This window comes from Chelon labrosus (genome assembly GCF_963514085.1).
Source record: "Chelon labrosus genome assembly, chromosome: 16".
Classification (NCBI taxonomy): Eukaryota; Metazoa; Chordata; class Actinopteri; order Mugiliformes; family Mugilidae; genus Chelon; species Chelon labrosus.
The window spans coordinates 12,953,570-12,971,149 of NC_140349.1; the positions used below are offsets into that span (position 1 = coordinate 12,953,570).

The 17,580-nt window shown below is 44.5% G+C and overlaps 2 protein-coding genes across 3 annotated transcripts; one reads left to right on the top strand and one right to left on the bottom strand.

The window, feature by feature from the left end:
• Positions 1–381: 381 nt before the first annotated feature.
• hey1 (hes-related family bHLH transcription factor with YRPW motif 1) lies at positions 382–2,315 on the top strand. The gene is made up of 5 exons (XM_084563416.1): positions 382–539; positions 678–753; positions 905–988; positions 1,098–1,179; positions 1,306–2,315. Exons 1-5 carry the CDS (start codon positions 454–456, stop codon positions 1,968–1,970), a joined length of 993 nt encoding a protein of 330 aa, XP_084419542.1. The 5' UTR covers positions 382–453; the 3' UTR covers positions 1,971–2,315.
• A 4,663-nt stretch (positions 2,316–6,978) lies between these two features.
• On the bottom strand, positions 6,979–15,755 carry stmn2b (stathmin 2b; the record flags this gene model as incomplete). Of its 2 annotated transcripts, XM_084562656.1 has the most annotated exons (5): positions 6,979–7,038; positions 8,773–8,964; positions 9,600–9,772; positions 9,870–9,965; positions 15,737–15,755. In XM_084562656.1, 5 exons carry the CDS (start codon positions 15,753–15,755, stop codon positions 6,979–6,981), a joined length of 540 nt encoding a protein of 179 aa, XP_084418782.1. The 2 variants fall into 2 exon arrangements, with proteins under 2 accessions (XP_084418782.1, XP_084418781.1); XM_084562655.1 differs by lacking the exon at positions 15,737–15,755 and having other exon boundaries at positions 9,870–10,087.
• Between the last annotated feature and the right edge of the window lie 1,825 nt (positions 15,756–17,580).

The window sequence follows — 17,580 nt, forward strand, 5'->3', positions numbered from 1 at the left end:
AGCATTCAAAAGGCAGGTTGATAAGGCATAGGGATGACCATTTCAAAAGTTTATTTCTGGCTGTCAAGATTATTATCTGTTTTTTGGGTTTTTTTTTTTTCTTTTTTTTTAACCAAATATTTGATCTTTCATGTGATCTTTCAAATCTTTCTCTGCATTCAAGCAGCACAGCAAACACAGAGTGAGACATCTTTACCCTTTTTCCTCCTCTCAGATTTGTCAAAGCGCACCAAGAAACGCTTGGGCCAACTGCGCTGTCAATCAAACCCGGGGCCGGCTCGTGATTGGCTGGTCCGCGGCCTGTCCCCGCCCCTGTTGGCCGGCCTCAGCGTTGAAATGACACCGTGGGAAAGCTGAGCGCTTCAAACGCAGGCGCTCCGGGCAAACCTGTGCAGACTCACGTCTGGCGGACTCAACCGACTTCTCTGAAGGACTACTGTGGACGAAACAAAAATGAAAAGGAATCACGATTTTAGCTCCTCGGACAGCGAGCTGGACGAAACTATTGAAGTGGAGAAGGAGAGCGCAGACGAGAATGGGTAAGTTATTTGCTCTTGAAGTATATTTCTTATTTTACACTTGTAATAGAGTGATCCAAGTTTGTGGTGAGAATGAAACAAAACTAAACTTCACCTCACTTCTCTGATACTGACTGGAAATTTTTCATTTCTTTTAAGGAATATGAGCTCTCCTCTCGGCTCCATGTCTCCCACCACATCAACTCAGGTGCAAGCGAGAAAAAGGCGTCGAGGAGTAAGTAAACCTTTATTTGTTCATCCATTTTCTCATTCTCAGACATAGAGTCGCTAAAATTTATAGTCTACAGATCGTATAATAATAATAATAATAATAATAATAATAATAATAATAATAATAATAATAATAAATTGTTGCCTTTCCTCAGATTATAGAGAAACGGCGCCGTGACAGAATCAATAACAGCCTCAGTGAACTGCGCAGACTGGTTCCCAGCGCTTATGAGAAACAGGTAAGAAGAGTCCCACACACTTCAGGAGCACTCAATCAAGCAGCAACTAAACCTACTTTTACTTTAAACTTTGAAATTAATCGGCCATTTCTTTCCTCTGACTCTGAAGGGCTCAGCCAAACTGGAGAAAGCAGAGATTTTGCAGATGACAGTCGACCACCTCAAGATGCTTCACGCAGCTGGAGGCAAAGGTGTGTTCACGTACTCTTTCATTTAAACGCATATCCATTTAGATTATACATTTAACTGACCTGCTTGCAAGCTTGTGTGTGACTTTTTGAAAAATCTAATCTAATGCCTTCTTGCCCTCCTCTCAGGTTACTTTGATGCCCATGCCCTGGCCATGGACTACCGCGGGTTGGGTTTCAGGGAGTGTCTGGCTGAGACGGCCCGCTATCTGAGTATCATCGAAGGCTTAGACAGCGCAGACCCTCTGAGGATCCGTCTGGTGTCCCACCTGAACAACTACGCCAGTCAGAGAGAGGCTCACTCCGGTCTGAGTCACCTGGCGTGGGGCTCTGCTTTTGGATCCCCTCCTGCCCACCTGACGCACCCTCTCCTCCTCCAGCACCAGCAGGGGACACCACTGGCCCCTCTACCCCGCAGCACCACCAGCAGCCCTCAAACTCCTCTCTCGTCCGCGTCCACGTCATCTCCATCCTCCTCCTCTTCGTCTTCGTCATCCTCGCTGGTCGCAGAGACTCACGTCCCGGGGAGGCGCAGCGGCAGCGCCACCCCAGACCAAGGTCCGATCCGGGTTCCCTCCACCTCAGCTGCTCCCACCACCGTCCTGCACCCTGCCTTGATCCCCTCGTCAGCGTCCAAGCTCTCCCCTCCTCTCCTCTCCTCCCTCTCAGCATTCCCCTTCGCCTTCAGCACCTTCCCCATCATCTCACCCACCACTGGCATCACCCCCCCAGCCCAAACCTCAAGTGTGGGCAAACCCTACAGACCCTGGGGCATGGAGATAGGAGCTTTCTGACTGAAATGAAACTCTACATACAGACTCACTTCCCAGCTGAGCTGGACTCAAGGACAAGACTTTATTTTCCCTGCTAAGAAAGTGCTATTTTTTCTAAGATGTTGACATCCCACAGAGGATATAGATATGTGTTTTTTTATTCTCTTTATTGTTTTGTATATAGAAGAAAAAAAAGCAGTGGGGAGGACGATCACGACTAGAAAGCAACAAGAGTGATTTATTGTGTTGACTGATCTCTGTTCCTGCCTTTAGAAGTTTCACCCGCTGTAGTCGGCCTGTCAGGGATGGCTTTTCCAGATGGTCAGGCAGTCGCCGTCTGACAAGTTCCTGGGTGAAAGTGTTGGTGCCCTGGTTACAGGGAGGAGGGGGAGGAGGGGGAGGAGGAGGGGGAGGAGGGGGTTGATAGTCACCCCCTTTTTACAGCATTTTATGGGGTGGAATAACTGAAACCAGGTGTTTGTTTGACTAAACACTGGGAACAGAAGTTGGCTGAAACAAACTGAACTCTGATTTGCCCATGAGCCCTAACGCTCATATGGTGCTCCATTGTCTTCCCCGAGTTACGTTTCCTCTCTACAGTAAATTCTGTCCTTAACAATCAACGCTTCACATATGTTTTTACCAGTTTTTTTTGTTGTAATGTAAATGATTTTTTTTTATCACCTAGTCTCAAAGTTATTTTCTTGTATTTGTTCAGCAGGATCGTCGGTCAGTAATCAGGAGGGAGTTCACCTTTAAAAGCAAAGCAATACAATCTATAAAAAAGTCCATACATTTATAAAACACCAGTGCATCTTTTCCACCTGATATGTTGGTGTCTGCTAGTGAACCTCACTGTGTATATTTTTATGGTTGTACAAAGCACAAACTGTCAAATCAGATTTCTCAGCTTGTTGTCGCCTCGTGGTAATGACAACTTCCCTGCAATAAAAAGAGTTCTGATAAATTACCTGTGGTTTTTATCGCCGTGTTTGCTCAAGTGTGCATGAGTGTGTGCTCAGTGTGAATGTGTGTGTGGTGTGGTAGGTGTGCTTGCTTGTTGATGCCTGTTGTTTTGTGTGTGTGTGTGTGTGTGTGTGTGTGTGTGCGCGGTACGCGGCGACGCCTGGTATCAGATGAGGCTGCTTGTTTCTCTCAGCGGCCCTCTGTGTGTGCACAGGAAACCATTAACAAGGAGGGGATATCCTGGACAATAGCAGCCCGCCTGGCCCCATGTGCTCCGTGGGAACTAGAGGAGGGAAGAAGGAGGGAGGGAAGGTTGGATGAGGATGAAGAAGGAAGGGAAGGAGGGATGGAGCAGGGAGGACGGGAGGAAAGAAGTTGGACAGAGGGATCAAAGAAGAAAGCAGGAGAGAGAAAGGAAGTGCGCAGCAAAGACTTTTGTCTCTTTGCCATCATTTCAGCTTGCACCAGCTGCACCTTCTGTTCTCGGCACACCGTCCTCTCTTTTGCAGCACCAAGAGTTTGCTTACTTGCCAACCTACGCCTCACTCTTTCTCCAGAGTAAGCACTCTCCCTTTCACCTTTAACCCCTCCCATCATACTCCAGCATCCTTTTACTCTATTAGTGTGCAGAGCCAGGTAGTGATGTAAGCTTCACTGCAGCTAAAGGTCTCTTCTAAAGGATCTCAAGGTCGATGAGAGGGAACACAACTTGGCTTTTGTCTCCACCTGCTGGTCGCAAGTGGTTCTTCGTCTGTGGGAAATCACTGAACACGATGCTTGGACGCTGAGCATCTATTTCTATTTCATAAATCTTAACAAATAGGTATCACCATAAAACTTCCTCAATTGATTACCTACTGTAAGACGATTGTTTATTCAGTTTTGCTCAAATTATTTTGTTTAAATATGTAAATGAGGCATTATCGGTTCAGACAGACATTTCTAGAAAAGGAATCTGCACAATTTTGTCGTGTTTTTAAAATACGCAGGTTTATGATTAAGGCTACGGATGAAATACGAAAAAACGTCTGCAAAAATCTTGCAAATATAGATAAGATTAAAACTGAAAAATTGTAAAATTCCTCACATTTGTACAGGAAACCGCTATTTAGGGTTAAAATATTTTAACAGCACGTATAAAAAAGGATAATTATACCATGACTACCATCATGGTGTAATTCCTAAGACAAACATGTTTTGTTTTGTTTGTTTAAATATGTAAATTAGGCCTTATCTAATAAAATAAGCTCTAATTTAGTTCCATTTCAAAGAGTCTAAGCACAGAAAGATAAACACTTAAATATGAACTTTGGATTTCTTTTTTTTTTCACGACAACATGTTATGGAAGAAAAATATCTCAAAGTCTCAAAGTTTACCATGTCTCCTTTAAGAGTAATCATGTAATGTTGATGGACAATATTACAAAAGTATTGCAATCAAGACACAATGTAAAATTAAGAAATGTAAAATGATCAAAGTGTTATATTAATACTATGATGTCTTAAGATTGATGATCGATCAGATTTATTTAAATTTTATTTTATTTTATTTTGTATTATCTATTTTTCTTTTTACTAGTGGTTTTCAGTTGTGTTTTTTTATGTGCAACTGAGCTACTGTGACCAAGCAATTTCCAATGTGGATCCACAAAGTGTAAGTCATAACAGGAGGTTTGTTTTATGTTTTTAAAATGTCTTTTCATGCATGAAAAAAGTCAAAATGTCAACGACACACTGAACAAATTCCCACCAGACAGACTTCTAACAAGAAAAAAATGCTGTGTGTATTAACTGCTTTTCGCTGTGTGTAATCAATGAGCCTTTTTTTTCATAACAAAACATGCTAGCTTGTCATTGTAGAAGAAGCACACCATTTATCACCATTACAATGTCACTTTACCATTTAAGAGGGTCAGTGTGTTAAATCAATGCATCAGCAGTGATCCCCAAACGGGTAAAGCTAAAAGGATTACTGAGCATATCAATAATGGTTATGTGATCTACAACAAATATCCATTAAAACTTTGGATTTTGAAAGATTTCAAATAGTTTTCTGATTTAAGGGATTTTAACAGACCAAATGAATAAAAGAATTATTGAAAATAAAAATAATACACAGCTCAGTCTACACTATCATTTGTAATCCGTGCATCCACACATTGTATATCAAGACTGTCACAGAAATGAAATGACACTAACTACTGTTGGAAAGACGAGTGAATGCAGAGCCAGAAAGAAGTCACTCTCGACGTTTCATTCACTGAACCCCAAATCTTTATTAACCACTGCTTGCTCACAAAGATATATGTGGAGAGGGGGGAAACACACAAATGGATAGAGGAGAGAAAGAGAGAGAGAGGCAGGTAGGATAGTCACTGTCTGTGTGGAACATCTGACAGTCGTTATACACCGTGGTGGTGGTTTGAATGTAACCGGGTCAACATCACATGGCACAAACAATGGGTTATCCACCCGCCCTTTCTGAAATACACCCATGCGCACGCACACACACACACACACACACTCACGCACACATCTACAGGCCAACTGTGCGTGCGTGACCGACGGGGTTCAACCCGAGGCTTCAAAACCCCTGGCTTCCAAACCGTTCAGATACTTTAATACACCCATATACACCCTTTTACAGATGGAAATACTGTGTTCATGAATCGTTGTCGCAGTGATACCTGTTATGGCTTTAATATATTTCTTGTGTGGCATTGACAGTGTGGTGGAGTGAAGTGCGATGGTTCCAGTAATAGGTGCTGATTATGTCGAGCACTACTCTAGCCTTAACGGAGAAAGCTGGGACTTATTTCTCCCAATGTAGGATTCACAGTAGCAAGTGAAGTGGTTTGCACTCCAGCGTTCCTAGGATGCACTTTGACCTCGGTGGCGTAGTGCACTACGGTAACATGTGATTTTTAACGTGACTGGGAAGCTTGTTTTCCGAGGAATATAAAGAGGCCTGCCGTTTGTCAGGGATGTTACGACGAGCTTTCCGGTGCCAGATGGACAGAATTTAGAGAGCTCCTCCTGAGCGGTGCGGAGAGCGTGTGAGTGAGTGCTTATACAGTATGTGGAGAGATGATGAAGAGTTTGCAGACGGAGGGGAAGGAGGATGAGGATGAGCTCATTAAATGCTATAGTGTTCTCCTGCGGTACAGTCACTACCTACCTCACAGGAGGGGATGCGCAGCGACGGCTTGCGGTCCCCACAGAAAGCAAACTGTCCCCTTTCCTCCTGCCAACTTCCCTGCACATGTCCCCCGCTAATTGGAGCATTGGCACGGACTAGATGGAAAATCACTCCGACCGCAAACACAGATCCAATTTTGTTTCCAGATCTGCAGGGTCAAATGAGTGTGGGGGCGGCGGGGGAGGGAGGGAGGGAGGGTGGCGAGGGAACGGAGCCAGGATGCGGGCCTTGTGAGGACGCAAACCAGTCGCGGCGAAACATCAGCTAGCTGGCAAACTCACAACAAACACCTAAGCCTGTTACCACACGAGAAAGAAACAAAACGACGACGTTCTCAGGCTGAAATGAAAAAAAAAAAAAAAAAGATGAACGTAAAATTACATCTATGTATAAGCAGGAAGAAGGAACTTATATATAAAAATGGCACACTGCAATCAATACTTCTGCTGCTTGTATTGTACTGTATATAACAAAAAAAGAAGTATTTACAAAAACCACTGTCACTTCTCAATTGGATTTTTTTTTCTTCTCATTTGAAACGGAGCAAAAACATTCTTTTTTTTTTGGGAAGCGTGGGCAGGAGACATTAATTTTTCCTTTTTTTTCCTTTTTTTTTTGTTTCCAAATCATTTTTGCAATTTTTAACCACCCCCACCCCCCACTTGAACCTCCCGCTGTCTCGGGGTGGCGTCTCAGGCTGTGGTAGTTTCATAGAAGTATGGAGGAGTATGGCGGGGAGGGGGAGAGAGGGGGAGGAGGGGACACGTGGGATAAGGTGGGGAGTGGTGGGGGTGGTGTTCGTCAGGGTTTGGGGGGGTGGCGGTGGAGGGTGAGGAGGTGGGACGTGGAGGCTGCTGGGGCTTCTCACGCTGTCACTTCTTCTCTCAACTCCTTGTTCCTGCGCACCTCCTGAGCATGCCTCTCCTAGGAAAACACAGAAGACACAGATTTGTTTCATCGACATTTCTCTTCTTTAACTCCTTCTTGTGAGCATGATCTTTACAGGGGTCAAGCAGGTGTCCCAGCTTTCCTTGTGCTTTCATTTCCTTCCTTTTTATTTGTTTTCTTGCAGATACACGTTCGGTTCAACTCAGACAATCCTGTATACTGTAGACAAGGCAAAGGTGAGATTTGAACTACACTAACCAGTACGTATTCTTATCTGTGACGGCTATGTATGTAGATAACTGAATTAATGGACCAAGCTGATGTTGATGTTGAGGGAATCAAGATGTGCTGCAGCCCTGTCCAGATCTGGTATTAACACGTGCCCTGAGTGATACCATCCTGAGTGACCAGCTTTAAGTAATTCACCTCAATTCAATTTAATTTATTTAACATCAGTGACAAGCTGCTTCAAGATGCTGAAGACACCCGGCCTGAAACACCCCAGACCCAGCACTAAGGCAACGGTGGCAAGGAAAAACTCGCTTTTAACAGGAAGAAACCTTGAGCAGAACCCAGCTCATATGGGGGCACCCATCTGCTTGAGGCCGGCCGGGTAGAGACAGAAAAAGAGGGAGCAGAGAGGACTGAACGCACCCCAAAACGCATTAAGGATGCATTTGAGATCTGGCTGCTCAGACCACATGGAGCTGGGTATTTTCTAAAAAGAAAATCACCAGGAGAGAAATAATCAATTCAGTTTATAATAATTATTAAATAAAATGATGTTTCAGAATTTCTATCATGTCCCCGTGTCCAGACGTGCACACAACAAACAGCGATCCCTCAGACAGCAGCTGTTTGCACAATATTCCCCCGGCCCAAATCACGTTGCCGTCTATTTGCATACAGAGTGCAAAACCGTGACTGGATCTGGAGTGGCGGCTTGAGACGCACGTGTGGAGACGCATTTTAAAGCCAGGTGAAGTTGTACACTTGTAAATTAATCACCAAAGACGCATGTTATCACCGGGTCTGAATGGGGACAATCCAGCGGTACACGTGGCGCGGCATGTGACCGATGCACATGTCGAGATCTTGCAAGTTATTTTCTGTGGCTAAACTGTTAGATGAACGCCTCACGCACAGGTTTTCGGTAGATAGCTTGACCGGTTTGACAGGAGGCATGAGCAACAGAAGCGTAGATATAGCGGAGTGCAACATGGTGCAAAATCTAAAACATTATTCAAAGCAGGCTCAACAACCGATCTTCACCCAAGGTGTCACGACTCTGATAGGAACAGAGTTGTGACATCTGACTCCCTTCAAACAGCTGAAATTCACATCGCCAGTGTTAACGTGCCAATAAGTGACCACTACAGAATGAAGCGCAAAGGTTATTGTGAAATATGAGCAACGTATCTGAGCTGAAACTTGATCAAAACGCTGTTATATTGCAGCGTAGGATGCTGCAGTGACATTTACTTTATAGTAACTGTTTGCATTTGATTGCCAAAGTGTCTTCTCTCAATATTTTATACTTTATCACTTAGTCTTTAGCTTATGCATTTTTATCTTCTTAGAAGTTTTTCATTTAGTTTACTGTTTTTTGAATAACACAGTCTACGGCTGTAGCTGTCATTGGAGACAGGTCTGTCCTCAGAACTCATCCTGAGAATTCAGTGGTTTTAGAAACCTTTTAGATGTCTAAAAGTGGTTTGATCATTTCCTTGTATATTAGACTCCTTTGTTGGGGCTCTCTCTCCTCCTCACCTTCTCCTGCAGGCGCTCCATGATGGCGGCCAGGTAGGCCATGCGGTTCTCTTCGATTTGCTCCATCTTCATCTGGAGCTTTTCCTCGGCCATGCGGCTGAAGTTGCTGTTCTCCTCCATGGCCTTCAGCAGCACGTCGCGCTCGTGCTCCCGCTTCTCAGCCAGGGTCCGAAGTACCATCGCCTCCTGGGACTGGAGGAAGAAGAGAAGGGGGAGGAGGAGGAGGTGGAGGAGGAAGAGTGATGAGTCAGGGAAAAGGGGTCAATACAGAGACAGTGATTTACCAAATGTCAGTCATAGATTTTTCTTAAGCTTTCAGCTAACGTCAGGGCCAGTGCAATGTACCACGCGCACACATTAAATGTCTGGAACTAAGAAGATGCTTCGGCAGCTTAATTTCCTCTTGTATATATTATAAAGTACACGATAAACGATGCGTTTAGCGATGTATTGGACATCTGGTGTTAGAAAATCTGACAGATTGTGTTATTGATCGGTTAATGATTGGTTAATTGATTTTTGGGTGGGTTGCTGGATTTGCCAGGGACTGAATTGACGTTTGAATCAATAATATGCAGGAATTATCCAGTGTCATATTAGACTGATGTGTTTCAGTTGCAGTCGTCAATGTGAACTTTGATATCAGAGGAAGTTAAGTTGGTATTATTAAAAGCAACAGAAATTCTGATTTGGCTCTGGGTAATAATGATGTTTGTAGTCTAGCATTAGACATTAAACACTTGACGTTCTGGTGGGCGTCGGCACTAGCTGAAGCAGAGCGACACGTGGCAGCTGGCTGCTGCGAAAATGACAGGAAACATCCTTACTCTCCTTCGGTCCTCGGCTGCTTCCAGTTTCTTTTGGATGTCCTCCAGGGAAATGTCCCTCTTTGGGGGGCTGGTGACGCAGTGGGCCACATCAGACACAGGAGAGGGCGGCTTCAGGATGACCTCGAAGGCCTGGCCTGAGGCGCGCTTGTTAATGGGCTTGATGTCCATGTCTTCACGAGTGCGCATCACGAAGAAAGAAAGAAAAAAGCTTGTCAGTGTGAAGTACGTTTGACAAAGAGGAACATCCTCAGTCCTATTATCACCTACCTTGAAAGTCGCCCATGATGTTTTTGCGGCTCTCAGGGTACAGACAAGAGCAGATGAGTGAGAGAACTGAGATCTCCTTCATCTTCTCTTTGTAAGCTGCGGAGGGAATAAAATGGAAATAGGACTGTGTGTTACTTTGCTTAAAGCTGCCAACACACATGCAAGAAAGGCGGAATATTAACCCAGTAACATACAAAAAAAAAAAAAATGAAGCATCATTAACCTACTTCTAACTCCACGGGAGGTCCCCGATGCAAACGTCAAGATTTTTAGAGGAATAATTATTCATCAAGTCCTCAAAAAAGGAAAACCTCATCAAAGGGTGTCTGCTGCAGCTGAACTGCTCGGGGTCTTGTCGACATTTTGGACGCCTTTGTTTTCAAAGAGCTGCGAGGCGAGCGTGATGGATGTGTCCTTACTTGGCCTAATTTTCCCCAGCATCCAAGACGTTACCATCCCCGCAGGATTCTCCACACGCCATTAGCTATGCATTTTATTTTGGTCTATTATTTATTAACGCTGCCAGACCAACGCCCTTTTGGCTCCCAGCCGTTCTTTAGTTACTGCCGCAAAACGCCAGAGATTAGTCTCATGGTTTTCAGGTAATTTAAAAAAAGCAAAAGATGACAGGATTTAGATTGTATCTTTTGATAATATTTGGGGTTCTTATCTAGTGTGGATAGAGGCCATGGGTTTAGCTTATCAGCATAACACAGCAATCTGAGTGTCCATCCCACAGTCTGTGCATGGTCCAAAAAGTTAATAACGCTGACGTAAATCTGGCACCAAATAATGCTGGCTGTATTTGGCAACCTGCTCATGAGGCCGGGACAAAATGCTCCAAAGGGCAGACAGAAAAAAAAAAAGAATAAAAGAACAACCAACCTTGTCTAACCTTGATTTATTATTTTTTTTAATATTGTTACCGTGTGTTTTTTGGCACCTACTACATTGTAATGTGAACCTGAAGTTCAGCAGCAGTCCCAGCAGGGAGAGAGGCAAAAATATCTGCAGCACACTGCAGGTGGTGAAATATTCTGCGTTTGCACATAGCTGCTGTGTTCTTTCAAGGTACTCTGCCTCATGGTGCAGATCTGCATGCCAACTGTCACAGTATGGCATAATCCATCACCCAGAGCACAAGGCCTGCGGGGCTGAAATGTGGCACATTGATTCATGGTTTGAAGGAGGCTACAGTGGCAAAGCCAGAAATGAGATTTACTGTGAAAGAGCTTCTCCATGGAGGGGTACGGTGTACAGTATGATTAATCCAAATCCTCCTCCTTACTCTCATTGCCTGCTCAGTCTCTTGGTGTCTCTCTTTCTGCCCTGCAGACAGGCAGACGCCACAGTAATGTGATAAACTCTCAGATGTAGCTCTCACTACTCTCTGATGGCCTTGTTAACCCCTTCCCCCGAGGAGGAAGTGGGAGAGAGTAAGAGCATGGCCTGAGGTGATAAAAGAAATGAGAAATAGTGAAAGAAATGAGAAAGGGATGCATGAGAATGGAGGTAAGAGAGGAGAAAGTGGTGCAATACTCCAAGTAGAGGTAGAGAGAAGAAGAGGTGAGGTGGATCATTACAATAATGCTAACACCTTTCTTTCTTAAACAAAAATCACAGACCAGAGGATTAGAAAGACGAGGAGGAAGCAGATTCCTCTGGGATTTGCTGCTGCCATCAACTGCCCCCAGGACGGCCTAATGGAAGCAGCCACCTCAGGTGGAGGGCACTTTAATTTGTAATTAGCGGGCTGCACCATTTCTGCTGATGAGAGGGGGAGACAGGACACATTTGGAAGGCCGTCACCGGCTCATTAGCGGCTGTGTATATGTCAAGACCCCAGCAGCCTTTTTGTCATACACACAGTCCCACTTGACAGCTGAAGGCTCAGACGGTTAACACTTCAGTGGAGCAGGTAATTTGGGCTAAGTGCGTCTGGAGCAGGTCAGTGGAGGTCCTTGTTTAGTGGTCGCCAGGTTCTGGGTGGGTCCTTTTTATTCTTTTCTGCTCAATTTCGCCACATCTTCATCATGTGTACTTCTAATTTAGTTTTTAATATAATAATAATATAATAATCAATTCATCTGCTGATTATTTTCTTGATGAACAGTCTTTGTGGATGCGATTGGATGTCTTGATTTGTCCGGACCAAACAAAACAAAATATAATCTATTTACAATAATAATACGCAGAGAAATTCAGCAAATCGCTCCATTTCTAGGAGCTATTATCATCATCATCATCACGTTTGATTGTCACCATAGTTACTGATTCATTTTCTCTTGGTTGGCTAGTCAAGACACTGCAGCTCTGTTGTAGTGTGTTTGGTTTTATTTATGGTGCGTGTGCAGCGCTCGCACTGTGACTGCGCCAGACTTAATTTAATTTCTTTGTAATCTTGCACGATAAGCGCTCACTGTGCATTGGAACTGCTCTCTAACTCAGAGCTGCACAAATTGTTCTTTTATATCCATAATCAAAAATATATGAGATTCCCCAAAAAATATTAAAGTGCTACTGCATTTCTCCTGAGAGAAAAAGCTCTTTTCTTTCTGTAACCAGTGTAATAACACACTCGTTCCCAGTGGATCAGACCCATAAAACTGACAAATGATCCAGGATGACATTCCATGGCAGGAAGTGTCCAATCGCAGGCATCTGCTCAAAGGTTTTGGCTGAGTTTCAGACAGGCCTTGCTGCCTAGATGAGAGTAAGTAATTCCAGACAGGGATGAGACCACTTTAATGCCCCCAATTCACAAGGGTAGGCCGGTTTCAGCCAGCCAGGTCTGCAGCCTCCCTCTCAGAGAGCTGTCCCGACCACAGACACAGCCATCAAACTGCACTTCCTCTTCCAATCCATCAGCCAGAGAGCACAGATCATCAATATCTACGGTGCCTCCTCCCCCGCACGCATCCCTCTTCCCCAGCGCCTTCTGCATCCCCAAGCCTCCATTGCATCTGTTGCTGATGTCTCCTCTCAATCCCGTCGTCTCTTTCTCTCCACATTTTTCACCCACACTCTCTGCGTTGCTGCGTTAGCGCAAACCATCACACCTCTATTCCGTGCACTTCCTCAGCCGCACTCTTCCTCCCTTCCTCCCTCCCTCCCTCCCTTCACCGCATCCTAAAAACCCAGCCCCCGCTACTGCAAGAATTTAACTGTCACTGTGAGCCCAAAAGGCACGCAGAGCAAAAAAAAAAAGCAAGGATACTTTTAGCGAGTCGATGAGCAAACTGCCTATTAAAACTCTCCTGCAGAATGTGACAGTGTATATTAAAGCCGTACTGCCCTCCTGGGTGCTATAGTCTCACAGGTTTATGGGCCAGGCATGTGTGTTCAGCACATACAGGCCTTTTACAGTGAGGCCACATGGCAACAATATAATCACAGAATTATGAAGGTATCACAAGAACAAAATTGGCTATTAAAAGGGCGCATTACTGCACCCGGACGATCGAGAGCAAGTCTGGCCGTTTGATGGAGGGCTGGTGGGGAGATTTCTAATACCGCGCCCTGTGTCCTTTCAAGGAGATCAATGCAGAGCCACTGCGAATAATCGTTACTGATTAACTGCTTAAACGAGAAAATCCAAATATTAGCAGTTTATTGTCGGACAAGGCGAAGAAAAGCAGCAGGTCTTCACAAGTTTAAACCTGCGACGAACAAATCTTTTGGCAGTCTTTCCAGAAAAAGGACCAAAAAAATACCTGAAATCACCATTTATATCTGACTGATTAAATAATAATCAGCTTTAGATGGGTGTATTTGGGGTTGGTGGAATGCTACTCAGAATAAATATCTAAGATTAGTCCGCATTATCCATAATGCACCACCAGATTTGCCAAAGGTGACATAATGTGAGACCCCTCCCGTGCACATTTTTATGGACAGATCACCAGCAAACGGCATCACCGCCAGATTGATGTCACCTCTTTCTCTCAGGTTATCTGAGAGAAGCAACAGTCATCCGCACCAGTAATGGGAGTGTGCTGCATAGATCGATGGGAAGAAATCAGGGTGACTAATGAAGTCCGGGGGAGACTCGCATGCAGATGGCCCTAAACAACAACAGCGACGACGGACGATCGGATGGGAGGGATACGGCAGAAGCTGAACGTCTCTTCTGTTTCTGTGCAAAGGGGAATTGATTTTAAGGCATCAGCTCAGTGACCACACCTAATTGGGTATGACAAGTGTGCATGATACGGATCAGGAAACCGGCTTAGAAGCCTTAATGCACTTGGGAGTGGTTCTGTAGTTTGTGGGATAGTTTAGTAGAGGGTATCTCTTCTCTTGTCTAGAATAAAGAATAAAAATAATCTATATACATACATATATGTATACTGTGGTATTTATCTGTCCTGGAAGTCCTTAAATATAGTAGTAAATATTCATAGCTGCATGAAACCTTGAGCGTGCTTGCTCCGCCATCTCAGAAGCGTCATAATTACACAGACTGCTTCTGTAAATAAAATCAGGCCTAGATGAACTCAGCGACCCGGCGAGTGCTGACTGGCATGATGGCGGCTCTTCTCCCAGAGTGGCTGCTCCGTGCCCATCTCATTCATTCTGCCTGTCCACAGCTCAAATCATGGAGGGGAAAAGAGAACGAGGAGGAGGAAAGGGAGGAGGACGAAAGGGAGGAGGAGGAGGAGGAGGAGAGGGGAATAAATATAACCAGAGGGTTTAGCTGTCGGTGTCCCTGAGTGCAGACGCCAAGATCCTCACCACTGTCCCCCTGCATGCCCCTCGATCCATCAAGAGCTTTGTCAACCAGAAAACAAACACTGTCCCCCAGACTGGCAACACGCACGCTGCACATCTTCACTTCCCTTAATGTTGATTATAGGCCTGCAAGCTTTCATGTCACGCTAATTGGAAAATCAGACCTATAACAAGTTTAAATAAGGACATTTAGGCCTTCCACCTTCCACAACATGCAATCTAATTTTCTGTGTATTTCTACCAAACATGTCTGATAATAATCCATTTATCCAACATAATAGTCCACAGCTACAGTCAGTAACCTCCCTAACAGGATTGGAGAATAATATTCTTCAGACGACATTCATTTCGTCGTAAATTCTTCCCTCGACTGCAAAGCAGTTCTGGATAAGGATGCTCTTTTTCTTATCTCTCCCTCTCTCTCTCTCTCTCTCCCTCTCCTTCCCTCGTTTCGTTCATTCATGTCTTTAGCGGTCACCCACAAAATTGGTTCTGCAGGATTTACTCCACGACATAGGATGACCCAGTTTTAATAAGGAGATATCTGTCACGGTGAAATATCCCCCCCCCATCACCCCACCTCACCCCACCCCGGAGAGCGGCTGGCTGTGCTTTTTGAAGGGACCGGAGATGTTGGGTGGGGTCGCTGGCGCTGCATTATGCTGCACGGCTCTGAGTCAGGCAATAAGAGGCAGGTGCGGCAGGCAGGCATCGACAAAAATGCTGCTGCGTGAGGGGGGAAGAAAAATAGCCTTGCTCTTGTTGGAGTCATTGAATCTTTGTAAATGATTAGCATTAAACAGAATAAAAAAATAATAAAAAATGCGTCACTGATCTGCCAAACTGAATAGCTATATTTGGATTTTCGGATCACGCATAAAAAACACAAAAAATGACACTTAAGAGGGTAAATGAAGGTTTTGGATTGAGAAAATTCTGCTTCAATTTTTACAACTTCATCATATTGAAGTGACTTGCGAAGGAGTTTGGCCGCTCCCTCTCATCAGCCCTCAGCATCCTTTTGTGCCATGGGTGTCGACACTGCCTCCCCAATCACCATCATCGTCAAACCTGCGAAGCCGCTGAAATCTCAGCAATAAAAAAATAAAAGGAAAGAAAGAAAGTGCAAAACTCACCGATTGCGGTCTTCGACATGTCTGCAGCGGTGGTGCCGGGGCGGGTTGGCCGGAGGAGAGTGCGTCTGTCGCTGGATGCTGTTTCTCGGGGTGAAGGGACTGCTGGTAAGGCACTGAGTCAGCAGAGACGGGGGCTGCCGGTGCGCCTGGTGGTCTGTTATGAGCTGCGTCAAGTCGGCGGGAGATAACTAGAACACTGCCGGAAGTGTGCAGCCGACTCCTTCAGAATAAAAGCATAAACCTGCCCCGTCATGAGCACATCGAATGACACGGTTAGGGCATCACCATTTATTCGGTTACTATTTTAGAAAGCTGGTTGAGTAAGCAAAAAAATGCCAAACTTATAGATATAATTGACTAAAAATATAAACTAAGAATGAACATGTAACGTGCGTTCACATTGTCTTCTGACATTTTATAGATTAGTAGTAGTAGTAGTAGATAATTATGGTCATAAAATATTTTTTAATCTGCCTTCGTGTTAAACTTTAATCCTCTTATTTGAAAAGTGCAATTTAAAGGTACGTTTTAGTTTTTAATATCACTAGCTGGGTGCACATGCCTGCCTGAGTTTTTTCCTGCAGAGCCACCAAACACGTTTTTGCCATTCGCCGCAGCATTCAAACGTTTCAACGTGCGTTACAGCCGAGACGGCTTTTATTTTGAAACGGACGGCAGGAAGTGTCAACATACAAATCAAATCGGCTTGACACTGGTGCCAGTAATTAGCGTTTAGGTGGCCGTAGAGCATTCTAACACACTCCCCTCTCCCACAGCCAATGCCCTGACAAACCCTATGTCCTCTTGTGTCTTAAAGCCCTGCTGTGACTGCTGCTGACAATGTGGGTGTTTCCTCCTTTGTTTCCTGTGGTGATGAGCAGGTGCTGAACACATTCTTTGCATGATGCTGAGAGAAGGAGAATAGCTCCTCGAAGGATATAACATGTGGTATAGTTTATTTTTTATATTTTCCAACGTGACAAGGTTTGAGGTAGTTTCTTTCACGGGGGCAGAATTAATCAAGTTGTCCAGTCTTCATATACCCAATGTGTTAAACCCTCATGCATCGTACACAATCCTCGCAGGCAGTAAAAGAAAAAAAAAAAAAAGAAGGCCGAAACACGTCATTAATACCATTTATAGTTGCAGAAAATGCTCTACTCACACTGGCAACCAATTCCACCAAATAAAACGACCGACCCATTACAATTATCACCACTAGGTGGCAGCAAATCTTCAATCATGCAAGCTTGAGGAAAGCATGGCCTTAGCCTGTACTATGATTATTCACTGCAGACTCTGCAGACCAAGCTTTAGATGGTACTCACTGTGAACTTATCTACGCATGTATTCTAAATTCAGGACACTATCTACATAATGCCTATCTCCTGGTGTTATTTATACCACAACAGAAGCCCATACCAGCACAAACGCTACGCTCCTTATCGTAAATAATGTGTTTGCATAGATAGCGAAGCAGTAACGTTGCTGTTTATTTAAAGTGTACGGCCAGAGAGGTGAATGGTCACTCATTAACTAGTGTTTCTAATAACTAGTAGTTTTTTCCCTGTACTGGGAACTAGTAGAGGGAAAAAAACTATTCTGTTAAAGCATAAACAGAGAAATGCATCAATTGGAGTGCAGTCAAATATGCTAAATAGATTAACCACCTGCCTTATAGTGTGTAGGTCTCCCTTGTGCCTCCAAAACAGTTGTGACTCATCAGAGAATAGACACGGGCCTTCTGAGGGTGTCTTGTGGGGGCCTTTGGGTCCTACGGGTTGAGGTGAGGGGCCTCTGTGGATCAGACTTGTTCCAGTGCATCCCACAGATACTTGATCAGT